The sequence below is a fragment of the Amblyomma mixtum genome, chromosome 4 (assembly GCF_055824585.1).
Source record: "Amblyomma mixtum isolate Tamu chromosome 4, ASM5582458v1, whole genome shotgun sequence".
NCBI classification, from domain to species: Eukaryota; Metazoa; Arthropoda; class Arachnida; order Ixodida; family Ixodidae; genus Amblyomma; species Amblyomma mixtum.
Window position 1 is genome coordinate 73,246,345 of NC_143015.1, and position 15,669 is coordinate 73,262,013.

Consider the following 15,669-nt stretch of genomic DNA (forward strand, 5'->3'; position numbering starts at 1 on the left):
GATGATGAGCGTGAGTGGTTGAGTGTGAGTGGTCATAAGTGTGAGGCTGAGTGAGTGGTTGTGAGTGCAAGTGGTCATAAGTGCAGGTGCGAGTGATGATGAGCGTGAGTGGTTGAGTGTGAGTGGTCATAAGTGTGAAGCTGAGTGAGTGGTCATAAGTGCAGGTGCGAGTGAGTGCGAGTGATGATGAGCGTGAGTGGTTGAGTGTGAGTGGTCATAAGTGTGAGGCTGAGTGAGTGGTTGTGAGTGCAAGTGGTCATAAGTGCAGGTGCAAGTGATGATGAGCGTGAGTGGTTGAGTGTGAGTGGTCATAAGTGTGAGGCTGAGTGAGTGGTTGTGAGTGCAAGTAGTCATAAGTGCAGGTGCGAGTGATGATGAGCGTGAGTGGTTGAGTGTGAGTGGTCATAAGTGTGAGGCTGAGTGAGTGGTTGTGAGTGCAAGTGGTCATAAGTGCAGGTGCGAGTGATGATGAGCGTGAGTGGTTGAGTGTGAGTGGTCATAAGTGTGAGGCTGAGTGAGTGGTCATAAGTGCAGGTGCGAGTGAGTGCGAGTGATGATGAGCGTGAGTGGTTGAGTGTGAGTGGTCATAAGTGTGAGGCTGAGTGAGTGGTTGTGAGTGCAAGTGGTCATAAGTGCAGGTGCGAGTGATGATGAGCGTAAGTGGTTGAGTGTGAGTGGTCATAAGTGTGAGGCTGAGTGAGTGGTTGTGAGTGCAAGTGGTCATAAGTGCAGGTGCGAGTGATGATGAGTGTGAGTGGTTGAGTGTGAGTGGTCATAAGTGTGAGGCTGAGTGAGTGGTTGTGAGTGCAAGTGGTCATAAGTGCAGGTGCGAGTGATGATGAGTGTGAGTGGTTGAGTGTGAGTGGTCATAAGTGTGAGGCTGAGTGAGTGGTTGTGAGTGCAAGTGGTCATAAGTGCAGGTGCGAGTGATGATGAGTGTGAGTGGTCATAAGTGTGAGGCTGAGTGAGTGGTTGTGAGTGCAAGTGGTCATAAGTGCAGGTGCGAGTGATGATGAGTGTGAGTGGTTGAGTGTGAGTGGTCATAAGTGTGAGGCTGAGTGAGTGGTTGTGAGTGCAAGTGGTCATAAGTGCAGGTGCGAGTGATGATGAGTGTGAGTGGTTGAGTGTGAGTGGTCATAAGTGTGAGGCTGAGTGAGTGGTTGTGAGTGCAAGTGGTCATAAGTGCAGGTGCGAGTGATGATGAGCATGAGTGGTTGAGTGTGAGTGGTCATAAGTGTGAGGCTGAGTGAGTGGTTGCGAGTGATGATGAGTGTGAGTGAGCGGTTGAGTACAAGTGGTCATAAGTGTGAGTGTGAGTGAGTGGTTGTGAGTGCGAGGTCATGAGTGCAGGTGTGAGAGAGTGGTTGTGAGTGCGAGTGATGATGAGCGTGAGTGGTTGAGTGTGAGTGGTCATAAGTGTGAGGCTGAGTGAGTGGTTGTGAGCGCGAGTGGTCATAAGTGTGAGAGTGAGCGAGTGGTTGTGAGTACAGGTGGTCATGAGTGCAGGTGTGAGTGAGTGGTTGCGAGTGCGAGTGATGATGAGTGTGAGTGAGCGGTTGAGTGCGAGTGGTCATAAGTGTGAGGGCGAGTGAGTGGCTGTGAGTGGTCATGAGTGCAGGTGTGAGTGAGTGGTTGTGAGTGTGTATGAGTGTGAATGAGTGGGTGTGAGTGCGAGTGGCCGTGAGCATGAGTGTGACTGAGCCACCTCTCATGGTGCCGAGGTATGAATCAGAGAGGCTTCATGCCTGTGTCATTACAGTAACCCTTGATGCCTGTTGTTCACTCTTCGCAAGCAAACTTTTAGCAGTTACCTTCACCGCTGCAACTGTTATTTGCAGACTTGTTTCCAGTCTTGTCAGCTGCACGCTCTATGAAGAGTTCTCCCAAAAGGCAAACACTGGCCACTGATGCGTCAAAAGACAAGGAGATGCCGATTTCTTCGAGAACGGCATTTGGCACGCTGTTGGTATCCTTCACCTGGAATTTTCTGAAAGCAAAGAGGGCAGCTCTCAATTAAAGAACTCCATCTGAAGGTTGTAGGTAGTGCACTGGAATCACACTTTACTGTGTCAAGAAAAAAAAAAGGTGTTGTCTATGTTTTCCTATCTGGACACCCAATTCTTAAAATGCAAAGCTATTTCGATACAAATGCGGTTGGGCTTTTCCACAAAGCTGGACCACTTTCGGCATGAACAATTTGCAGAAATAAAAAGAAACTGACAGGTGATTGAACCCACAGAATGGATTTCAAGGGAAGGAAAACAGCCAGCTCTGGCCACTGAGGTTTGGAAAGACGAAATTGGAATCATACAGGGGAAGGGCAGCCACTGCTGGTAAGGATGTAATCGGAGAGGGCCCTTTTTCTGCACAGGATGCAATTTCAAATGATGATGAAGATGACTACACACCTTGTCTGCCAACAGGCCTTGGCAGCACTTGGAGAGCTTTGAGAAGAAATGTGTGGCGTTGCCTCACACCACTCGCCTTCAGGCATGGAGGCTGTGGCACCCAGCAGCAGCTTTTTTTTGTCTCCCACTGCCGTCCGAACCACCAAGACGAGTGCCATGTCAAGTGTCTCGGAGCTGCCCGGGTACATCTGGAAGGTGTAGCTGACACTCAGGGAGCCCAATGCGATGTCGCACGCAAACAACCTGTCAAAGAAAGCATCGCACAGATTTGTGGCACCTACCTTGAGAGAAAGTCTAGCAACCTACATGACACTGGAGGTTCAAAGAACATAAGCCACATAAAAAGCGTCCCAAGTTATAAAAAGGATACCCCCCCCCCAAAAGAAAACACCATCTAACTGGAAAAGTCTCAAGGAATTGAAGTGCGGCTGTGACTATAAGGAGAAACGTACAACTGCTGAAAGCCACATTCACTGCTGAGTGTTCAGCACTAAGAGTGAGTGATACCCTGAGCCGCGCTGCAGGGTTCCAATCAAAACCCCTACTGAAAAGCGCAATCAATCCGAAACCAATTTCTGCTGGGAGAAAAACCGGAAAAACATAAATGCCAACCCGACTTCAAGAACACATGCGTACTAAAAAGAGCTAAGACCCAAATAACCAGAGAAATACCTGAAGCTTTGGAAATTAGGAAGTGTGGCGAATCTTGCATCAGTAGCAGTCAGTGTCTTTATCGGCAAAGGAGGTAGCATTTCTGGGTCCAGTGCATGAATGGCACTTGTTCTCACGAGATGTGCATGACGTGAGTTTTTCTTCATGTTTATCTCATGGCCGCAGATATATAATTCATATAAACGCATATCAGGGCCACACCCGTGTATGGGCCGCACCCTCTTTTCCCGAAGGAAATAGGTATTAAAAAAAAATCCATGTAAGGGCCGCACCCAAACTTTTCACGACCCACGCAGGAACATCCTTCAAAATGCACGCGCCGTGGCCTCCGCGATTGGTTCCGGCTGCGAGCAACTGGGCGCTCGCTCGCGGAGGACACGTGCACGCACAGGAGCTTCCAGATGGCGCCCATGGATGGTGCCCAAGGCCGCGAGTTATCATCATCCTCATCAACTTTTTTGGCGAAAGCAATATTACTGGAGCCCAGCTCAGCTCATCGCGTATGCTCGTGGCGGTGCAGCTACCAAATGACCGGTTGCCTAGCAACCGCTTCAGCTGCACCCCAACAGGTGGCACTCGCCGCTGCCGCCTACACACCCAGAGGGCACCACCCTCGCACAGGCGCTGGGTTTCACAGCTCATGACGGCATCGTGCCGGCTCCCTGTGCCGGCCAGGGAGCCGGCACGAGCTAAACCAAACGCTTAACCACAAGCTAACACCATAAGTGGACTGGCAAAACCGGCATGTACAATCTTGTGCCGCTGCCTAGCAACCCGAGTAAGTTCGGACGAGCGTCGTGCCATCTGCGCGAGAGGTTGCTCGGGAAGAGCAGGATGGGTTGAAAAATCCCTATGGGTGGCTGGGATAGAAACAGCCACCTGCCAGTGCAGTGGCGCATCGCTCTACCACTGCGCTGGTAGTGGTATATGAGGACTCGCCGCCATCTATGAATCTTAAGTAGGAATTACCAATTCAGCATACACGTGCACCCACTATAAATATCATGCCACAACCTTAAGGCAGAGTTTAAGTGCCCCCTCCAATTGGAGAATGAACACCTGCTTTCGCAGGTCTACTCGGTTTAACTACGTTAAGCCCCTATAAATTTTTTCTTCTGCCACAAGCTCGTTATTCATATCAGCATCAGTATCATCCCCTCCAGATTTTTGTGGCTGTCAAAGGCATGCAAGATGTGGTAGCATGTTAGTTCACCGTAGCTGTGGCTTTCGGGTGCTGCCGCCGAGCTTTGCAATTTTAGCATGATGGGCAAGGGGACCCTGGTCTTGAAAAAAAATTTTTTATCAATGAAGTCACAGTTATGAAATTTTCAGGCCACAAGTATTTTTGTGTGCTGATTCTAGATATGTCATTTAATTTCGTGTAAAACAATTCCTTGAGCACTTGTGCAATTTTTATGCAAGTATTTTGGGAAAAGTTTTGCAGAAAATTTGCTGCAGGAAACTTGCTGAAATGCATGCCATTGGGTTCTCTTGACACCAAGGAATGCAATAAGGGTAAAATTATCATCCTGGCTATCATACAACTTGAGTTATAGAGTTTTGAAGTTGTCACTTCAGAAATGAGAAGAAAAGTGTGTATTACTGTTTCTGAAGTGCCAGCTTCAGTACCCCATAACTCAAGTTCGATGATAGCCAGGAAGATAATTTTACCCTTATTGCATTCCTTGGTGTCAAGAGAACCCAATGGCTTGCATTTCAGCGAGTTTCCTGCAGCAAATTTTCTTCAAAACTTTTCCCAGAATACTTGCATAAAAATTGCACAAGTGATCAAGGAATTGATTTACACGAAAATAAATGACATATCTAAAACCAGCACACAAAAATACATGTGGGCTGAAAATTTCATAACTAGTATATCTAGATTAATAAAATTTTATTTCAAAGACCAGGGTCCCCCCTTAATAGCTACACGGCTAGGAGTTTGCTCTCAAATACGGCAAGTGTGCGATCCAAGAAGTGCGTTCGACGATGGCGCAACCAAAAGGATGCACTTTCCGAGGCAAGCCATGCAAGTGCCCGGATCTGGAAGAAGCGATGCTTTGCTATGTCAGCGCCTCCTCTATTTTTACAATGCCAGCTGCATCTAACGCTTTGCAATGGAAGCCGACGGTACACCTCATTTCAGTTAGTTGCCACGTTGCAGCGCCACCCAGATGGCAGCACTGCATGCGTCACGCTTACGCATGGGTGCGCGGTGGCGATAGCTCTGTCCTACTCCTACCCCACACGTCTGTCAGATCCTTCCTTTCTACCGCTTCTTGTGCAGCTCTCGCTTCATCCACGGTGTGGCGCTTTTTCCAACGACAACTGCCTGGAGTGGCAGCTTTGCTCGTCATTTGCAGAGGTGGGATGAGGCGTTCGCTCCACTTATCACTTGAGGATCGCGGCTGGCATACTTGAGGTGCTGCTTGAGCTGTGTGCGCCGCTAATTGCTGTTCCCTGCCAGACGAATAAAGTGTTGTTATGTTTGTTCATTTCGTGACATCATGGTTATCGAAAATTGTTTTGTGCGGGTAAATGGCGTGGTTCGCGAAGCTGTCGAGGTGTGCTCGCAACAGCAGTAAAATGGCACCGGTTAATTATGTGCAGTAGGGCTGCTGCTTTCAGTTCTGCGTGAAGTCTGGGAGATTTTAGGCTTGTTTACGTGGAGCTGAGGAACTTTACTGCAGAGACTGTAGAAAAGAAGGGGATGTCTAGTGCATTTATTTACATATATTCACACCTATTTACAGGAATAGCATATATACAATACTTGGTACGTATCTGCTGCTATATATACTCCAACTCTGTATTTATAGCCATTTAACTGCATAAACTTTTTGTCTACTTGCTTGTAATTACACGTATATTTACAGTTGTAAGAAATTTGCATTGTAGTGCAACTACTTTTGCACGCGCGAGGAGGACAAAGCACCTTATGCGCGAGCTCAGCACAACAACAAACAAAACAAAACACCTAAAGCCCGTGTGGAGACACTAGTTTGTACGCCCTCATGTGTTTGATCGCCCTCTCCTGCAGCGGCGAGCAACAACGCCGGTAGAAGAGAAGCTGACAAGGCGCCGAAGAAACGCTGCCTTGTGGTTCAGCTTAACGGTGACTGCCCCTGATCACGTGCTCAAGCGAACTTGATTTCGGTTTTATCTTGCCTCCTTTTTTTCAAGCGCTTCTTTTCAGTTTTGCATAATCTTATTAGTGTCTGGTTGTGCACGACCGTGCATTTGCGAATGAAGTTCACTTTTTGCTTCATAAATCAATCGTACCTGCAGGCTGGCATGGACAGAGAGAAATCTTTACCTAGTTGTCGTAACGATGACAGCTAATCCTGCAATAAGTAGAGCTATGACTTGAAAGCTATTGCTACCTGGTAGTTTCAAAAAATGCCTTCTCTGGAAGATTTACCATGCCTTCGTTATTTCATTCTCCCATTTTCCTTGCTGAACATGACTGAATCGCAAGCCAAAATAGCATAACTTATTACTGACTACATTTGCCATCTGATTTCATACTTCCGCCAAGCGATTTCAGTGCCTCTCCTGTATTGTTTCAGCGTTGTAGCTAAAAGACCAACATTATTTGAACAAGCCGCCACAGCCTTTCGTCGCAATGCCACCGCCGTTGCGCCGCACTCTCAGTGGCTCCTTTTAAAACCAGTGCCTGCACCGGTTTCACGATGAGCAGCGACACGGCGAGCAGCGGCATGAACGGCGCGCCCTATGACGCGTCCATACCTGACAGACAGCCTGATCATCATCAAAGATGCAGAGCAGGCGCGAAGGCTAGCCGATGGGAGAGAGTAGGAAAGGAGGACAGGAGAGGGCCTTGGACGGTCAGATCGGCTTTACTCGGCAGGCATTGTAAAAATAGAGGAGGCGCTGGCTATGAGATGGAAGCGCGGAACAACGGCTACGCGTTGACAATGGACATCCTGAGAGACTTCTTGAGGGATGAGCATGCACCAGAGCGCAACACCAGCTCGGAGTCACAAGACTCCACCAGTTATGAGTGAATGTAGAAAATATGCCGCTCATTCCTTGACCGGCGTGTTTTTACTTAAAAATAAAAAAATTCGCACATCCTGTGTATGGGCCGCACCCAGAAAATTGGCCCTGAAATTTGGAAAGAAAGGTGCGGCCCCTAAATGTGTTTTAATGGTAATCTGTATTACAGGAAATAAACTTCCAGTTGTCAGTGCGCCATACATGTGTCGTTCAAAAATTTTTTCGTCCCTGTCTCAGCGCCGGTTGCTACACTCATGTCGAACCAACTCGCCAACAGCACGTTCTGTTGATGAGCGGACTATGCACGAACATATTTCAATTCTGTAATAACAGTCCTTGTAGCACTGGTTACGCAGCTCAGCATCTTCGTACGTTGCCGAAGCGAACTCGCTGAGCGGTGCGTTAGCTAACATTGAAGCGTTTGCAAAATTAGCTAGCCACAAATGTTTTCCTCATCGCAGGTGTGTGCCGTGGCATGAACTTCTTCCAAGGAGCACTTAGACGGGCACCTGAAGTTCCTCTGCTGCTCCGCACATATAAATCGAGGCGCATCAAAAACCTAACCACGCGGGTACGCAAAGCGCACAGCCACGAAGCACGAAAACATACTGAAGCTCAGCTGGCCACCTGCTGCGTCACCAAGTATAGGTTTTCACTGGCTTCCAACATACAGGTTGTCATTTTTCCATCTTCCACAAGTGATAAAAGTGCACAAGCAGTTTCGAAACAAAACTTGCATACTACAATATCCAAACATGTGAACTTCATGCACAATTGTCAGCCTCAGAAATCCGAGGTGTAGTAGTCCGGTATTTCATCACACCGCTTGTAATTACGAGACTGGCCTGTGGCGGCGATACCTGTATTCTAGTTCTTGCTCTTTTCTACATTACAAGACCTTTGTTTTCAGCAAGAGTGTTTAGGAGGTTTTAATCTATCGATACAAGCCAACTTCAACTGCTCCTCAGCGCCCCTTAATGCCAGTCAAGGCACCAAATAAGGTGGGCAGTCGTACAGACACTGCCGTGAAGGACAGCCAAGATGGTGCTTGACTGCTTCTGGTAAATGTACGCATGCACAGTGGACTTTCTGAAATCGGTCCACTGTACTGTTTTTACAGTGCTTAAGAAGCAGTGAATGCTTGGTTGTATTAACAAACTCCCATTATGGAACCTGGGAACATGGCTAAAGCCCTCGTCTCCCAAAGGAATGTTGATTTTTTCTGTAACAACAACCCCTCCCATAATAGCCCTGATGAGATCTTCAGGGCCATAAGACCTGCTTCCTCTGGGTTCCCAGAGAACTGCTGACCCCCCCCCCCCCCCCGTCACCTGAAGTAAGGGGCTGCCCTGGGCTTGGCCACATCCGGGGTGAAGCGCAGGAGGAGGCAGCCCCCTCCGTTGTACGCCCACTCCGTGCACACCTCGGCCACTCCGCAGCCGTCGCACAGCGAGCGTCCCTGGTCGTGAGGCTGCAGCTGCTGCTGGGACAGGTCGGACCAGGCCACGGAGCTCACCTCCTGCACCAAGGGGGTCGGGTGGAGCAGTGTACTGTCCACTTGCAACTTGTGCGCATAACTAGAAAAAATGTGCCCTCCCTTATGCTGTTTCTTATGACGTCTAGCATTCAGATAGAAGATTTAGTGCTGTGTACCTTACTTGGGTAGTGTACTTTGGTTCACTAGTATATCCGAGGTTAACATACAGACATCTGGGGTGGCATACTTAGGTTCAGTATGTCAGAGTTTGATGAACTAAAGTTCGTTATCCCCGAGGTGGCATACTAAGGTTCGCTATATCAGCGCTCAACACATGAAAGGTCGCTATAACCTAGGTGGCATACTAAGGTTCGTTATATCCAAGGTAGCATACCAAGCGGGTATACCGTATAAACGCGTGTAAGGGCTGCACTTTTTTTCCAGATTTGAGGGCCAATTTTCAGAGCGCAGCCCATACAAGCGATGTTCTAAAAAAATTTTTTTTTTTTAAGTAAGAACACCCCAAACAGGGAACGAGCGGCATTTATACTGCGTTCAATCATCACTTGCGGAGTATTTCGACTCTGAGCTGGTGCTGTGCTCTGGTGCACGCTCATCCCAAAAGAAGCCGCGCAGCACGTCCGCTGTCAACGCGTAGCCGTTGTTCCGCACTTCCATCACACAGAGGAACAGCTCTTCTTCTAGTCCGAGCAACTTGGACGGCTTGCCTCGGAGAGCGCTTTTTATAGCTTGTGTTTCCCAATGCATACTTTTAGTTGCACCATCATCGGACGCACTCCTCGGCCACGTCGAATTTGCTGCCCGCCACACACTTGCAGTGTTCGAGAGCTAAGTCCCAGCCTTGTAGCTATTAAGGTGCTTGCCCATCATTCAAAAGCTGCAATGCTCGGCGGCAGCACGCGAAAGCCACAACCACCACAACTACGGTGACTACGGCGAGCACGCAAACACGCCACAAAAACAACAAAAGGCTGCAGCTGGCGATACCGATGTGAATAGCGAGAGATCGTGGGGGAAAAAAAAAAAAGTTGACGATGATGATGATTGCGACCGCGGGCGCCATCCAAGGACGGCACATGGAAGCACCTGTGCGCGTGCGTGGCCTCCGCGATCAAGCGCACCGTTCCTCGCAGGCAGAGCTGATCACGGAGGCCACAGCGCGTGCATTTAGAAGGCTATTCCCACCTGGGTCGTGGAAAGTTGGGGTGCGGCCCTTAGAAGAATTTATTTTTTCTTAAACATTTCCTTTGGGAAAACGGGGTGCGGCCATATACGAGTGCAGCCCATACACGCGTTTATAAGGTAGGTAGTTCATAGCTCGTGGTATTTCCAATGGCAGTGCCGTTGGCAGCATAGCGACACCCTGTCTTTTTGAAAACATTAGAAGTGATGATAAGACAGAACAGGGTAACTAGCTGCAAGTGAAAAAAATTAAGCCATGTCTGGAGTTTCTTCAAGAAAAAATAACAAAGATGACATTTTTTTGCAATCACTCTTACTAAGGAAGTGTATTATATCAACTCCAGGCGTTGTAACCAGACTACCTGAACAGCCGTGAAGTTTAAACACAGCAAGATGCAACTGTCAGCCCTGGCCAAACTTTTGGAGTAATCCTGCAAAAACATCAGAGCTGTTCCCGTGCTGCTGTCCTCACAAGAGAAAATCTACAATAATAAGCCAGTATTTACATGTTTGTCTCCGGCAGTAGACTGTCCCTCTAATGCAGTTAAAAGATGCAAAGAAAATGGCTGACCTGGCCTGCCTTAAAGAGTTTTTCGCCAAATCCCTGACAGAAACTCGTTCGGAGTGGCAGTGTCCGAATACACCACTCGGGACAGCAGCATTGTAGACAGTCCCAGAACCTGCAAAGGTTGCAACACAATGCAAGAATAAAAATAAACCATCACAAGATAATAATACCTAACAAGTCTTGCGGAAGCATCACAGTCATTCTGCTCCTTCATACTCTCCTATTTCTAGAAACACGTGGCACTAGCAATGTTCTTCACTGAAATTGAGCCTCACTGGTGTAAAGTTCAACCTATCCAAGATGATACAACACAGTTTATTTTGTTATAAACAAAACAAGCATGCAGGTGATAGAACCGAATGTATCATTAAATGTGACAAAAAGGTATTGGGCTACTGTTTATCATAACTGCAGAGTAATTAAGTACACACAGGCAATAAATAAAACTGAAGACAGCATGCAACTTCTGCACGAAATATGAGACCAAACTATCCAGCAACTCGGCTAGCAGTAGGGTTTAGTCTCAACATCAAAAGTGATTCCACAACTGGCACTTAGCTATGACTCACACTTAGCAGTGTATGTTCCACACTGAGCACAGGAAACTGAGACCTTAAGCACAACTTACCGGCGCTGAATGGCTGCAGACTCAACCTTGTCCTGGTTCTTGTACACCCAGCCAGCAGCAAAAATGGCTGACGACAAACCATGCTTGCGAGCTACTTCCACTTCCTGAAACAAAATTTGAGTCATCAAAGCTGCCACAGTCATCCCTTGCAGTGAGCACATTGCCTAAACATTCAATTAAAATTTGAGGTTTGTGAAAGGGATTGCCTTATTTCTGCTTATTTCTAGAAGGCATGCACTTTTTCCAACCAGGGAAATAGCAAAGATCAATTCCAAAGCAAAAATAGGAGCACGACTATTTTGCTGTACTTTCCTCGGTGCTAGAAATGTTGTTTGTTTTTGCACCGAAATTTTTTTTCTGCAATTGACTTCCCCCACTGCAAATATAAGAGCATGCACAGTGGTCTTCACACTCTCAACAACTACTGGTGTCTCTTTTAATTAACTGATCCCCTTGACCCACAGTTCTTATCCCGAGTCAATCAAATGAGACGACATAGGGCTGCCTGAGCTGCACTCACCCTGACTGCCTCACTGCCGCCAAAGTGCTTTGTCTTGTGTGCAAACACATCGACGCCGACATAGACGTCGCTCTTGCGGTTGCCAGCATGGCCCGCAGACTTCCGCAACATGTCTTCAGTCCAGCTGTATCTGAGGAAGATGCCGTCGCAGAGGTCGAAGAAGCACGAATTCTTCTCGTTGAGCTCGCTCTGCCAGTCCAGCCTGCCGTCCGGCAGCACACTGTCGTGCCAGATGACCAATGAGCCGGGCACAGAGCGGTGAGTTTCCGTGGTTACGGCCCTGAGGAACTCCAAGAGGAAAGGGCCACAGGTCTCGTCCTGGAAACAGGCGCCACGATGGAATTCATCTCAGTCTGCTTTGTGCTCATCAAGCGCATGACTGGCAAGCGGCCTTGAAACACTACTGTCTGTATTGCTACACTTGCCGTAGAGGCATTTGTCATCCTACTAGGCTCATGTCGCATCCATATTACCTTTGTCGCACCAGTAAACAAAAACTACTGCCAGGCGGTGGTTCCTTTATCCGAAACACAAAGCACTCTATGCACCTCCTAATAGGACTGAAAGAGAACATGAATAAATGTTGCCAGTGGCCACTTATAAGGAGCAGAGCAGGTGCCTGCTATGGTGATGCAGGAATATGTGCAAATGAACACGCTCACAGAATCCACAGATCAATATGAGACCAACAGAAATGGCAGGGCCTCACTCAGTCCTGCCTTCCAACCTGAACTGCTTTCAAGGCACTATGGTACACCCACAAGAAACAAGCCTAATCACCAAAAAAATGCTTTGTTGTCCCCCTTACATGTCCAGTGGCTCCCTTTCCGTCAGAAGAAAGTTGCATCCTTTACGCAGATGCTGTTGTTAAGCCTTGAGAAGGTTCCAGTGTTTTTTTTTTTAGCCATACACATCCTCACACTTAGAGTACTATCCAGCTAACACCATCGCGACTCCTACCCCCCATGCTCTGGAATTGCAAGCATTGTTGGTCGGCAGCTGCGCTCTACCTGCACACCCTTTGGATCAGCAAGTAAATGCCTTTACCAATTCTCGAGGTGTTCTCCAACACCTATACAAGTATGCAGTACCATGTCAAGTTCCATTAGCCCATCCACACTGCCTCCCACTTCTCCGCAGTGGCTAGATGCGTCCGAACACTGTAGCTGACGTATACTGTCACGCTCTGCACGTGTCTCCCTGCACCAAACTGGCTTCCACACTTCTACCTCATTTGTTCATAATTTTCTAACTTCCTTCCTCCAAACCTTGAAAACCTTCTCTCCTCGTTCTCCTGCACTTAGTGGTATACTATATAATTAAAGAAATATAAGATCTGTCCCTCAAAGGTTCGGCTCCCTATCAACTCCAGACGGAAAAGAAAGGCTGTAGCAGCAGCAGGTATGCTACGCGGGGTTTGGTGCAAAGCAGCAAGAGAAGCAGCACAAGCTGATGACACAATATATGTGTAGTTGTCGATACAACAAGCACTGAAGTCTGAAAGCACAGACTTAAAGGCGGCAAATAAAATAAGGAGAGTTCTTGCAGTGCTGCAAAGTTGAAATGACTGAGCAATTGACAGTTCTCTAGGATATCTCTAAAGTACTCAAATGACATCATCTCCGAGGCTAACTGCCAATGGCAGCTTAAACGGAATATGGTAAGTTACAGTACACAGGGTTCACAATCCTAAAGCCGCACTGAAATAATGAGAAATGCTATAGAGGAGAGCTCTGGATTGCTTTGACCAGGGGTACATCAACCTGTTTGACCAGGGTTACATCAATCTCGTGCATCAATCAATGCTATGCATTTGAATCCTTAACCACCTCCTGCACTGCGACTAATGTATGCGAGGAAGTGAGACACAGTTACAAATAGCACTAACCATCCCACACTTGATGTTGATGAGCCATCCGTCAAACTTGCATGAAGCAGCGATGTGGGCCAGCTGGGACGCAACTATGGACACAAGGTCGCCTTTTCTGATCTTGCTGAGGATTTTGGCGCCTGGACCTGGCTCCACGGTAAAGGCCCCTGAAAGGCCAGAACCAATCACTTAATGCAGGAGCCTACACCCTGAGAATATCCATCCAATGTGACATTAGCTGTGCTTTCCAATTCAGACCTCCTTTTGCTTTTTACTAATGCAGGCCCTACCTTCACAAAACCAGGCTGTCATTACGCATTATTCATGGAACGTACAGTATAGAAGCTGGTGAATCTGCAGAGAGCATCAACACATTCCAGTAAGTCCCAATTTAAGGTCCTTCAGAAAATTTCAAAGCTGCGACATTTGGCTCCAAAAGCATCGCAAATACAAGCAACACATAACAAAGCAGTGTGGCACAATGAAATACAGTAAAACAGCCGACCAAACAATGCAATTCTAATTTGTAACTCTTACTCACCGGTGCCTGCGTTAACACTGCTTTGAAACTGTAACAGGGACAAGAGCTTCAGCTAATGGCATCCATGCAGACTAGAGCACCTTGCATTACAGCTCCCAGAGACGAGCAACAATACATGACGTCTCTTGCTCATGAACAAGGGCAGGCGTTCAAACTGTTACTGCGGAATATTTCGGCATATTTCTGCATTCTGCATAAGAGTCAAGTGACATGAGGGGAGCAGAGTGGGTCAGGGAACCAACGCTAGTTAACGATGTCGAAATCAGGAACGGGCAAAGACAAAGCATGTAGTGCGAAGGGAAGATGACTAATGTTTGTTAAGGGCAACAGACTGGATTCCAAGAAGGGGTCGGCAGAAAGTTAATTGGGTGGACGAGGTAACAAAATATGCGGCGTTACGGTGGGCGCAGATGGCAAAGGACAGGCTTAATTTGAGAGATACGAGGGAGTCCTTTGCCCTGCAGTAGGCGTCGTTAGGCTGATGATGATGATGATGAAAGATACTTTGTTAGGAGCTGCAGCCAGTGACACTAGGCCAGCTGCAGAAGAGCACCAAGAGGGAAAACTCAGTTTCAAACATTCGCACTGGCGCCCAAGCAAAGCCTCTGTTGCTCCTCATGGGCACGCTCAATTGGGAGAGGCAGTAAGAGGTGCTGAAGCTGCGGAGTTACAGGGCAGGCTTGTTCAACCAGAGAGTAGTGTGAACGCTTTAGAGCATCATACAACAGCCGTCTTGTGTGCGAATACTTTCAGATACTGTGCACATTGAACAGGAAGCCCCTGTGGAGGCAGGAATTCAGCATACTGCACTTAACACACGAGATAAGAACATTTCCAGCACTGCCTCTTTAATGCAGTGTTAGGTAAGTAACAAATGTTTTATTCTGAGCACGTACACAAAATCCTGACTGCCATTCCAAGCGATCAGAATGGTACATGCTCCCATGATCAAGGATGTCACTGCCCAGTTCCCCACACTGCTAGTTCCGACACAACACCTCCCTGTAGTTTGATGAGTGCTCTTCCTAGAGGTCTAAACTCCTGGTGTTCGACGCACTCGGTATGGTCTCTCACTTGCTAACAGCTTTGATTGTCCCGATGAAGTAGCTGTAGCAGGTTCCAGTTGCCATCCTAGCAACAGGCACCGGCATGGGTTCAACTCCAACCCTCGTCGCCAGGTTTTTAACATTTGGAACATTTTATTCCTGGCAAACGGTTTACTAATTTTGAAAAGTTTGTAATAAACCATAAAAGGCCATGATTATACCATGAGGAAAACACTGATGATGGCGACTATAATATTCAGTGTTTTGCTCAGAAAAAGGAAAGTACCCAAGCTGCAGCAACTGTATGCAAACATCCTGCTGAACCGTTGTATGAATTGAGCTACCCACCTAAAACCTTGACGCCATGCTTATGGCCAGCAGAAATCCACCCGGGACGCGGGATCGTGACCAGGTGGTGAGAAGAGTAGACGAAGCTGTTGATCAAGTGCCAGTGATGAAACCGGTAGCTGTCAGAGTTCTCACAGTCGTGGATGAACCTAGTAGGAAACAAGTGGTAGCCTTCAACATCTGCTACGGTGAAAAAAAAACAAAAAACACAAGGCTGCCAGCTCACGGGTGTTCACACACTTTAATAGGAATTAAATGTTAAAATAACAAAGCATGACAAAATGCACTTAACACTGAGAGTGATGTATGCAGTCGCAGGAAATACAAAACAGCATGTGCTGGCTTGTTTCCTCTCATAATTAGCGCGA

General features: G+C 47.5%; 1 protein-coding gene across 1 annotated transcript in view; it reads right to left on the reverse strand.

Moving 5' to 3' along the window:
- Positions 1-15,669, reverse strand: part of LOC149347006 (uncharacterized) — a 55,060-nt gene that overhangs the window by 6,303 nt on the left and 33,088 nt on the right. The window contains exons 13-20 of the mRNA XM_089541460.1: positions 15,302-15,450; positions 13,385-13,533; positions 11,497-11,814; positions 10,977-11,080; positions 10,352-10,460; positions 8,432-8,619; positions 2,409-2,651; positions 1,812-1,987 (exon numbers count right to left, since the gene is read on the reverse strand). Coding sequence (XP_089397586.1) covers positions 1,812-1,987; positions 2,409-2,651; positions 8,432-8,619; positions 10,352-10,460; positions 10,977-11,080; positions 11,497-11,814; positions 13,385-13,533; positions 15,302-15,450 — 1,436 coding nt within the window. The remainder of the gene's footprint in view (positions 1-1,811; positions 1,988-2,408; positions 2,652-8,431; positions 8,620-10,351; positions 10,461-10,976; positions 11,081-11,496; positions 11,815-13,384; positions 13,534-15,301; positions 15,451-15,669) is intronic.